We start from the raw sequence: 11,416 nt of genomic DNA on the forward strand, positions 1-11,416 counted from the left end.
AATTCACCAATCAATCAAGGCTTCCAGTACGATTTATTACTGTTATTTACTGTTGACTTTTACATATACGTATACATATATATAGATGTATGTGCGCCCTAAACTGCCCGTTTTCAATATTTTCAAAAGATACCTATACTCCATTCAAAGGTTGTCTCGAAGAAATTGCTGTTAAGCGATAAAACCGCCTATTGTACTTTCTTTGCGTGTTGTGCTTTCCTGTCTATCTTAGGATCTTGACGAGCCTCAGTGTTACAAGCTGTTGATTTGCATTTGTGCAATATTTCAAGAGGTTGACATAACATACGTAAATAATCGATTGGAATTACGGTAGACGGGAAAGTGGCTAATATGCGCTGCTTTGTTTGTCATTGTGTCATAGCATGTCAGAGTAACCCAATTTCATAAATGTTTATGAATGATCTTTATGCTGATTGCGTTTGTATCTCTTTCACTGTTGGAAAGCTACACTCTTCCCAAGTAACATCTGGGCTATATTTTGACACGTGGATGAAACTGGGGGAAAACGGCCAATATTATGGATAATAATTATGTTATTTAAATTCAGGAATAATTAACAACACATCGTGCTTAATCAGATCTTTATTTATTTATAAGTCTTTAGGCCGTCTGAAAGCAATCACAAGGAAGATTGTTACAGTAACGGTGAATGTGCGCGGTGAAGTGGTGAGTTGCGCTGCACTGACGCTGGCGCAGGCGTGCCGGCCGGGGCCGATGCAGGCGGCGTAGGCCATGAGGTGCGGCAGCTGGCTCTGCTCGTACAGCCCCGTGAACATGGAGTGGTGCGGCCCGCGCGCGAACACGGCCACGTCGTCGCCGCCGTGCGTCTCGTCCTCCAGCGGCACGTCCACGTGCGTCTTCCAGTCCAGATTGCCTGCGGAACCAGTTTATACCTAATGCTATCTAAACAAAACTAGTTTGTCATTACATAATGTTGTGATAATATAATGTTTGCACACTTATTTGATACTAGCTTTCCGCCCGCGGCTTCGCCCGCGTGGAATTCGGTTCACCCCTCCCGCTGTGGGTTAGCAGCGGTGAGGGAGTGTCAGACTCTTACTGACTAAAATCGTCGTGTTCCGTCCTAGGCCTTTTATATACCAGGGCCGCGGTACCTCTTTCGAACAACCCGCAGCCGCGGCTGGCCCTGGCGCTACTGGGCCCGCGGCGAACCTTAACATTGCGATACAGAAAAGCACAACGCCATCTATCGAGCTATCGGGAAGCTCGCGATTGAACAATGAGCTACAGGTTAAAGCTCGAGATATCATTGCAATTCTTACGTATCTTAAAAAAAACAACGTCACCACGTTTTAAAAAGCTATCATTCCACTTCTTACGTATTTTAAAAACACATCGTTACCACGTTTTAAAAACACCCAGCGCCATCTATCGCATACCTCAAGAACTAAATAACTTAACTAATACTTATACCAATCATAATTCGTTGAATTATAGTTATTTCAGGATAAGTAGATGTAAAAAAAACAGTTAAGACGATAAAACAAATTGTACGTCATCTCTCGGGAATTCCTCATTTTCGAGGATTCATTATCGTATCATTTAGCTTCTAAATTTATATGTTCATATTCGTTTGCAATATATAAGTAGATGTAAAAAAAAAAACAGTTTAGACGATTAAACAAATTGTACATCATCCCTCGGGAATTCCTCATTTTCGGGGATTCATTATCGTATCATTTAGCTACAACGACACACAGCGCCATCTACAATCCATCCATCAAGCAAACAATATTTTTGTTTTCCCTCGGGAATATCTATTTTTTTCGGGATAAAAAGTACCCTATTATTTAATCCGGACTTCTAACTTTACGTCTGCAAAATTTCAAAGCAATCGGTTCAGTAGTTACGGCGTGAAAGCGGAACAAACAAACAAACAAACAAACTCACTTTCCGATTTATAATATTATATATATATATATATATATATATATATATATATATAAGTAAGGATAGTATAGTAAGGATAAACAAAATACTCCATTTGTTTAAGTTTTTTTAACTACCCTCGGCTTAGCTCACGTGAAATTCGGGGAACACGGTAGCAAAGAGTCTGTGTACCGATTTTTAGCTTTCTACCTTGCTACTACCTAATTGTTACTCCAAAAAGTCCCATATAACAAACAAGCCATTTGAAGGCAGTGGATCACGAACTTTTAGTTAGTTTCATATTATATAATCTGCATACCAAGCTTTTTAACTTTCTGTCTTGAAAATTGCGGAATGCTCCATACAAACTTCCACCTTCTATTTTAAGGAAGTGGGGGCTAGAAAGTGACAGAAAATAGCCTACGTCATTCTACATCACTTCCACTGCCTACATTTAAAAAAATTGTATTGACAACCTCTTTTCTTTTGACATCGCATAAAAAATCACGTCAACACCAGGTTGGACCGGTCGGTCCTGAGATTAGAGCAGTTTAGAAATATAAATTCTTCAAGTTTATAATTAATTATAATAAACTCACGGTAGTTTGGTTCAGCAGTAACATTTTGTCTTGTTCCATTCACGTGCGGACGGAATCCGGGTCCATTGGCGTAGGATAGTGTCATGTAGGGTACTCCGTCACGTCCCACCTCCCTGGAGGGCCCGAGGATGTCATTACCGCGGCCGGAGTAGCCATTGATGGTCATGACGTGTGCGTGGTCGGCAGTGACCACGATGAGCGAGTCGTCCTCTGAGAGCATCTTCGTGGCGGTGGCCACGGCCTTGTCCATCTCCAGCGTCTCGTCGAGTGCAAGCTCCACCAGGTTGTCATGGTGCGCGTGGTCGATGCGCCCCCCCTCCACGAACAGGAAGAATCCCTTCTCATTGCGTCTTAATGATCGAATCGCCACCTCTGTTAGTTCAGCGAGAGTGGGTTCAGTTGAAGAGTTAGCTTGCAAATGGTACTGCAGGTGATTATTCTCGAACAATCCCAGCAAATATTGAGGTGGTGATGAGTATGAGTCCATCAACTGATCGCGGTTCCAGATATATCGGTGACTGACGTTTCGTGAAACCTTATCGCGTTGCCATTCTTCGATTAAATTGCGGCCATCTGTCCTCCTACCGGATCGTCCCTCTTCGTCTATGGATGAAGTGGGAATGAATTCGCGCCTTCCTCCACCTAAAATGACCTTTAACAGGAAAGAAATCGATGTTAAAATGAGCACAAAGTGAAGTAAGATCAAACTGTAAATATCAATACACAAGTGAATGTAATGTGATGTGAGTGTAGTAATGTGTAAAACTTACAGATGAATAACTATTTCATCCCACCATCTCGGAGAGATTAGTTTTACCCTTAGATATCTGAGCGCAAAAGCCGTTTTTATCCTCTAGAGCCGCAAAGTGATTTGAAGTACATCGTGTGCAATACTCCATTTTATAGTTAAACAAATAAAATACTGCTTAAAATAACACTACTCAACATAGAACACAGGACTGCTCTAGCACGTCTACTTTTGGAGAAAAACCAATCTGAAAATGCCTTAAAACGCTTTTTTAACGATATTTAAAGCCATTTTTTTACAGACACTATTTTTTTTTTCGTATTTTCTAACTAAAGAATCATTTAGCACTGCTCTTCTCAATTCAAGTCCAGTTTACTTTACATCAGTACGAGTTTCCATCCTCGTGATATTTTTTTTCAGCTACGTCGTACGATTTTCCTTACATTACTAATAGACATTTTAGTATGGACAAAATACACCGTAAATGAAAAATGGTATATCTTGAGAAAGAAAACTCGTAATGATGTAAAGTAACTGGATTTGAATTGAGAAGAGCTAAATGATTCTTTAGTTAGAAAATACGAAAAAAAAATAGTGTCTGTAGAAAATGGCTTTAAATATCGTTAAAAAGCGTTTTAGATTTTCAAAAACTAGACGTGCTAGAGCAGTCCAGTGTTCTAGACTTCGATTCTGTGATAGATAATCTGCAAAGATTTATATGTTTCACCTTGGATACGAAAATGCTGTTGACTAGTGTAATTATTCAATCGATTAAGTAATTTTTATTATTGTTTTTACAAAGATTTTTAAAATCGTTCCGTTTTAAAACTGAGTTTTCAAATAAATTAACTTTAATATGCACATCTTTTTAATTTGATACCCATATGTGCGCGCCATTTTGTTTCTTTTTGCATTTAGTAATTTCCTCGATGAAGTGGGATGAAAATATTTTTTTTTATTGTTTTGAGATCGATTTTAAACCTCATTACATTTTTAAACTGAGTTTTTGCATAAATAAATTTTAATAGGTACATCTTTTTAATTTTCCATGTGTGACGTGCGTGCCATTTCCTTTTTTTGAGATTAGAAATTTCCTCGATGAGGTGGGATGAAAAGTTACGTGTTGCACTCGATTACAAAGATTTTTCACCTTGTGTTCTTTCGATAACCTCGCTATCGCTCAGGATTCTAATTATTGAAACACTCGCTACGCTCGTGTTTCAATTTTAGAATCCTTCGCTTGCTCGGTCATCAAAATTGAGCCCGCGGTTAAAAAGCAACTTTGCACTCTTGTATGAAAAATAACTATTATATTAGTAATAATGGTAGATACAGAGTACGATACCTTGAACTGGTTGCCGGGGTAGTTGTGCACGAGCTGGTGCGCGATGTCGGGGCAGCGCTGCGGGTCGTGGCCCGCCTGGCGCACCTCGGCGTCGTTCTCCCAGTGCCGGTTGGCCGCCTTGGCGAACGTGCCGGCCGGCGACGCGTGCGTGATGCGCGTCGTTGTCACGATACCTGTTCACTTTAATACATCGTACCTACTTCTTTTGCAAGGTTTTAAGTGATGAATTGAAACTAGCATGACGCTTACCCGCATCTCGACCGTCTGCAAGCGCCCACTCAGCGATGGATTCGACGTGTTGCGAGGTGTCAGTGGAGGCGTCGCAGTCCCAGCGCGGCACCGCAGCGCTCAAGCCCAGCGTGCCCTGGTTGGCCTTGGCGCCGCACAGGTACGCGGTTGCTGTACATGCCGAGTCCGCCACTTGTGCATTCACACAATATGTCTGCAGAAAATAATAGCAAATGATCATTTTATCACATGTGCGCAATGTTAGCTTGGCGAACCGTTTCATCGTTCTACATAAAAACCACAAACCTTGACTAAACCAGCAGTAGGGAACGTTTCAAAAGTTAACTTGGCCTCTTCGCCAGTGGCACCTTGGCGCTGTCCGAGCAGCGTGCGCGCGGCCGCGAGCGTCGGCACGGACATGCCGTCGCCCAGGAACATGATGACGTTACGCGCTCGTTCGGCGGGCGGCGCGCCAGCGCGCGGCGATGCCGGCCTGCGCCTCGGCGTGCCAGTACGCGGCGCTGCTCTCGTCTCTACCCGCGCCCGCCACCGCGCCCGTCACCGCGCCGCCACCGCGCTCACCGCGAGCGCGCCCATCAGCAAGTGCACCAGCAACATCATGAGGCGTCCGACTCATCGAGTACCGCTGCTGCCCCTAAGGTTCCGTTTTTATCTGCTGACAGCTGCTTATCTAATCTTCGGCGTTGTACATATTACAAATCCATGATCATTAAAAAAGCACTACTAGACTCCATGATTTGTTCATGTTAAGATATAATATTAGTTCGTGTAAAAAAAAGAAAATACAGCACAATGAAACATGAAGAAGGCAAAGTTAAAAGGCTTCGTTACCGTTACTGTATTTGTACAAGAGGTCTGTCGCTTGTGACTACAGCGAGCGTCAGGCGGCACGCAGGCGGCATGCAGGCGGCACGCAGGCGGCATGCAGGCGGCACGCAGGCGGCGCGCACGGCGTCACCTCGTGGGCTAGGCGCGGTGACCTACAGTTCTAGCACTGCTACATCACAAACTCAGACAATGCCCCTAAGAAAGCGTAATTCATTCGCTTCTCTAAGTCATTTCACTATACTCGTTTGTAGAATACTGAAAAAGTAGCATAACAATAGCTTTGTTTTAGAATAAAAGATGAAAAAATCTCACCAAAAGCTGAAATGCTGAGGTCCGAATGTAACTTTGAGATATGAAACCTGTTATCCTCATTAATTTTGAGAGTATAGTAATATTTTTTTTTATGAAAATGCCATATTCAGATAAATAAATACTTACCTGTAATATAATATTTATAGTAGGTAATAACCTACTATGTTCACTTACTATAAATATTAGTTTTTTTAAGCTAACTTATTAGTTAGCTTAAAGATGTATATGAATAATTTTACTATTTTAAAAATGTATGTAAATGTTTCAGTTAATATAAATAAAAATCTTTCTGACGACCTCTATGGCGCAATGGTCACCAAGCCGGAATGCCGAATCTGAGGTCCCGGGTTCGATTCCCGGTTCGGTCGACATTTGTGTGATGAGCATGCTTGTTGATCGTGGTCTGGGTGTTTCAATATGTATTTATAAATATGTAGCTATATGTAGTTTATCAGTTGTGTTAGCACCCATAACACAAGTTAATTAATAACTTACCATGGGGCTAACCAACCGTGTGTGAAAAGGTGTCCCGACATTATTATTAAGGTGTCCCGACATTATTATTTCCCTTTTATTCATGAGTTAATAATCGTTTGTAAATATTTTGTATAATGATCTAAAAAGGTGCAAGTGCTGTAAGATGTTGTTACCTACTTGGCAAGCATAGTCCTTGGTTAACAATGCTCTTATACGAGTTATAGATTTAAATGGCACATTTAAGACATACACAAAGCGAGTATGAGTAAGAAGTGTCATCAGGTGCGCGCTGGAGTGCCACAATACAACGCTGTTTGCGGTTATGGATGCACACGCGTATGGGACTGAGTGTCAGGCTGACATTGCTCTGAGACTCATTTGTTTGTCAACAATATTGATAAAAGCAGATAGCAGAGTGGCGCATGATCGTTCGTTATCAGTCCATGAGATGTGCGACAGGCGGGAGAGGCTGCGCCACATTGCCGCAGCAGACATGGCGGGCGCCACGCGAGCCTGCGCGCTGCTGCTCGCGCTCGCGCTGTTGCCGCCGTCTCACGGTACTGCGCCGCTCTGCTGTGCTGTGTGAACCCGTCGCCCGTCCACTAAATAAATACAATGTTTTGTCACCAGAACGAGATGCGTACCACAAGTCGTTACGTGGCTCGGCGGCCAGCACTAGGTCCCATGTTACGGAGATGGAGCTTGAGCCCGAGTATTGATGTCAGAGGCGCAGGCCGCCATCAACGCTCGCCTGGAACGAGTTGAAAGCGTGAAGAAAGCGCGTAACGTCATCATGTTCCTGGGCGACGGCATGTCGGTGCCCACGCTCACGCCGCGCGCACGCTGCTCGGGCAGCGCCAAGGGAAAACGGGAGAGGAGACGCAGCTAGCTTTCGAAAAATTCCCTACTGTTGGACTTGCAAAGGTATTTTATATTGAACTTCTCTTTATTTATCACATAGTAGACAATATGTACGAGTTGGTAAAAAGTCATGCTTTGAAACCACATTCGCCAGTAAAAAATGAGCTACCCTATATTGTTTAGATATAAACTGCCTCGTTGGTCTAGCTGTCGCAAGTGTGGCTGCTGAGCACGAGGTCTCGGGTTCGATTCCCGAGTCGGACCGAAATCGCTTTGTGGTTTTAGAAGACTTTCACAAAGCAGCCCGGAGCCTGGAAGCTGGTGATTGATACACCCGTGCATCGGAGAGCATGTAAATGTCGGTCCTGCGCCTGATCTCTCTCCGGTCGTGTCGGATTACCGTCCCATCGGACTATGAGAGTTAAGGAATAGTGAGTGCACCTGTGTCTACGCAAATGCTCGTGCACTATAATATGTCCTGCGTAATTGGCTAATCTCCTTACATGAGAACAGCCGCCGTAGCCGATAATCGGCTAGGAGGACATCATCATCAGATATAAGTAAAATATGACGTGTAAGGCATTGTGATGGTGAGGATGGTGAATGTGTTGGCAGACGTACTGCGTGGACGCGCAGGTGGCGGACTCGGCGTGCTCGGCGACGGCGTACCTGAGCGGCGTGAAGGCCAACTACGGCACCATCGGCGTGAGCGCTCACGTGCCGCGCGCGGACTGCTCGCGCGCCGCCGACCCGCAGCACCAGCTGACGTCCATCGCCGCCTGGGCGCTCGCCGACGGCCGCGACGCCGGTACCACTCCCTAGATATAACCACTTATATCGGCTGTGTCCTACGTAATCACATTCAATCCTATCACATATACTTTATGATATTCTAAGGCAAACTGTAAAAAAATAACCTAATCCATTCAGTGGTTTAGCCACAGGAGTCATTTTTCGTTTTCATAATTTACTAAATCAGGTGTAAAGCAGAGATAAAGTTAGGAGTATCGAATGTTTTGATCAGTTGACAGCTGTCAGTTTTCAAGGGAGAATTTCAGTTGTTGGTACTGACTGACTCTTATATGTGTAGTTTACAAGCTTTTTTATTTTATATACTTTGTTAGTTTTTTTTTACGTTTTTTATTTTTTTCTTTGTGCTAATCGACATGTATTAACCAGTATACTAACGTATTTCATTTAATGTGATTAGCTACGACACACACGATATGCAGTTGATATACAGGGTTATAGGTTTATTACCACACTAACAACCTCTCAGGACCATATCACTAATATCATAAACTAAAACTTTTGTTCTACGACTTTTAATAATTCTCAGATTTTAGTTCATCAACATTTTCACACAAAAATTAAAATATTTCAAGAGTACGCTCTAAAATTTACGAAGTCTATGGGAAGCAAAAGAAAGCGCTAGTTAGGTAAACAGCAGTACAAAAGACAGCGGTGGGGAGCGGGGCTCGGGCGGCGGCGGGGGAGCGTTTGAACTTGACCTATTTACGAGCGGCCGTCAGTCGTTTTTATGCGCCCGCGTCGCGTCATACGTGTCCTTGTAGCGAAATTCGGTTGTGCGAACGTAATTATCTTTACAGTATGGCGTGTTGATATTCAAATGTCGAGTACTCGGAAATGGTGCGAATGCTTGCTAGGTGTGATGACAATGTTTCGGAAGCCTGTCGCCAATACGCCATACGATTCCCAAACATCCCTACACCTCGCTGAGTAACAATGCTAGCCGCCACACAGCGGTTACGAGATTACGGGCAATTCCGGCATGCCATCAGGGATAGTGGTCGTCCACCGAGGCACACAGTACGTGAAGAAGACGATATTTTTTTTTATTTGACTTGTTACCAATTCAAAAGTATGACTAGGTACGAGAATAGTGTGCGTGGGAGGCGTGGGTAGGTAAAATTCTTGCATTCATTTTAAAAGTGCAAACCCTCTACACCAAACGAATTCATTGTAATGTGTGATAATCTTTACTCGTCCACACACTCTAAGGTCGACTAATCGCTCGACTGGTCTCGATCGGGCCATTAGTTGGTGAAGAAATGGTGGGGGCGTGCAAATTTTATCACTATAGCAAAATAGAGTTGAAATGTGTTAGATAGAACAATGAAATCTTGTAGGTTTGTTTTTGGCAAATGTATTATGTTTTATAAAAAGTCATAGAACAATAGTTGTAGTTTATGATGTTAGTAATACAGTCCTGCAAGGTTGCTAGTGTTTTATCAATAACCCTGTATATCTTCAAAGTTTTGATAGTACATATCCTTAATGAATAAAGGGCAGGAGTTCAAAAGGTTACTTTGTAAAAGCGTACATAAACTAAATTTTCAAGAAATAAGTATTCAAATTAGACTATCATTGAGGAAAAAAGATTGCTAGCAATTTGAGAAGACCTAAATCAAACAGAGCTCATTGAGGCAGTTTGATAATTTGCAAACGAGTCTGGCAGCTAACTCGTAAGTAAATGAAGCAAGCGTGTGAATGATTGAAGTGGTGAGAGTGACTCGGCAGGCATCGTGACGACGACGCGCGTGACGCACGCGTCGCCCGCGGGCGCGTTCGCGCACACGGCGGAGCGCGACTGGGAGAGCGACGCGGACGTGGCGGCCGACTGCGCCTGCGCCGCGCCGCGCCAGCCCGACATCGCGCTGCAGCTCGTGCGCGACCACCCCGGCCGACAGTTCAAGGTACCCGCCGCCGCCTGTCACACAACGGCTGCTGTCATTGTTTGTATGTGTCACGTCCAAATGTTTTACTGCAGGTTATTTTGGGAGGTGGACGTCGCGAGTTTTTACCGAACACTACTATCGACGAAGAAGGATCCAAGGGCAGGAGACTTGATTTTAGAAATTTAATAGAGGAATGGCAGGAAGACAAAAAAGCACGAAACGCCACCTATCAGTACGTATGGAACCGGAAGCAGTTAATGGACACCTCGAAAGAACTGCCCGATTATTTGCTCGGTTTATTTGAAAGCAGTCATATGCAATACCACATGCAAGCCAATGCCGACACAGAGCCGACTCTCGCTGAGCTCACTGAGGTCGCGATTCGGTCGCTGAGCCGCAACGAGAAGGGCTTCTTCCTGTTCGTGGAGGGAGGCCGCATCGACCACGCGCACCACAAGAACCTAGCGCAGATGTCGCTGGACGAGACCGTGGAGCTGAGCGCGGCCGTGGCGCGCGCCGCCGAGCTGCTGTCCGAGGACGACTCGCTGCTGCTGGTGACGGCCGACCACGCGCACGTGATGGCGCTCAACGGGTACTCGGCGCGCGGCAGCGACGTCCTGGGCCCCGCGGGCGACCGCGGCGACGACGGCCTGCCCTACATGACGCTCTCGTACACCAACGGGCCCGGCTACCGCGCGCCCACCGCCGACGGCGCACGCGAGGACGTCTCCGGCTCCGACTACCGTGAGTACACAGCGACAATAACGTTCGCTTAACACTCCATTATAACTATAATACTTGTTACAACATAACACATACCACTTTTGGACTCAACCGTCTTATATTTTGACCAATAACCAATGACACAACCAATGACTTCACACTCTGTTGCCGAGAATGTTTAAAGTTTTCGTTTCGGGGTTAAGATCATAATTAAGCTCAGTAACTACTAGCCCGATTTAAAAAAACCTCCAGTGTTCGTTAGCCCATTTAATGAGAAAGGCTATAGGGTACATTTTAAAGGGGATGATTGATGAAGTTTCCTCGGGATGCGTGTGAAGCTAGAAGTTCATAAACAGGCAAATTGGGACGCAGTTCGAGGTTTGTGCAATATTAATGTATCGATACGGTTCGCAGACGACGTAGAGTTCGCGTACCCGACGAGCGTGCCGCTGGTGGACGAGACGCACGGCGGCGACGACGTGGCCGTGTTCGCGCGCGGGCCGCACCACTCCATGTTCACGGGGCTGTACGAGCAGAGCCAGCTGCCGCACCTCATGGCCTACGCCGCCTGCATCGGCCCCGGCCGGCACGCCTGCCAAAACTGATTTCCAATTTCTGTGATTATTAACTTACCTCATAAAAATACATACTTTATCCTAAACGA

At 44.8% G+C, this 11,416-nt stretch overlaps 2 protein-coding genes across 2 annotated transcripts; one reads left to right on the forward strand and one right to left on the reverse strand.

Moving 5' to 3' along the window:
• Window positions 1-588: 588 nt before the first annotated feature.
• LOC110379590 (membrane-bound alkaline phosphatase) lies at window positions 589-5,483 on the reverse strand. Its single transcript, XM_021339316.3, is given in 6 exon segments — window positions 589-895; window positions 2,511-3,162; window positions 4,604-4,776; window positions 4,853-5,045; window positions 5,138-5,300; window positions 5,302-5,483. Coding segments are annotated over 6 exon segments (1,632 nt in total). The 5' UTR covers window positions 5,469-5,483; the 3' UTR covers window positions 589-611.
• A 1,293-nt stretch (window positions 5,484-6,776) lies between these two features.
• Window positions 6,777-11,413, forward strand: LOC110379589 (membrane-bound alkaline phosphatase). Its single transcript, XM_021339315.3, is given in 8 exon segments — window positions 6,777-7,026; window positions 7,100-7,183; window positions 7,186-7,296; window positions 7,299-7,393; window positions 7,946-8,138; window positions 9,872-10,047; window positions 10,122-10,773; window positions 11,167-11,413. Coding segments are annotated over 8 exon segments (1,737 nt in total). The 5' UTR covers window positions 6,777-6,791; the 3' UTR covers window positions 11,358-11,413.
• Window positions 11,414-11,416: the final 3 nt, after the last annotated feature.

This window comes from Helicoverpa armigera, chromosome 18 (assembly GCF_030705265.1).
Source record: "Helicoverpa armigera isolate CAAS_96S chromosome 18, ASM3070526v1, whole genome shotgun sequence".
NCBI lineage: Eukaryota > Metazoa > Arthropoda > Insecta > Lepidoptera > Noctuidae > Helicoverpa > Helicoverpa armigera.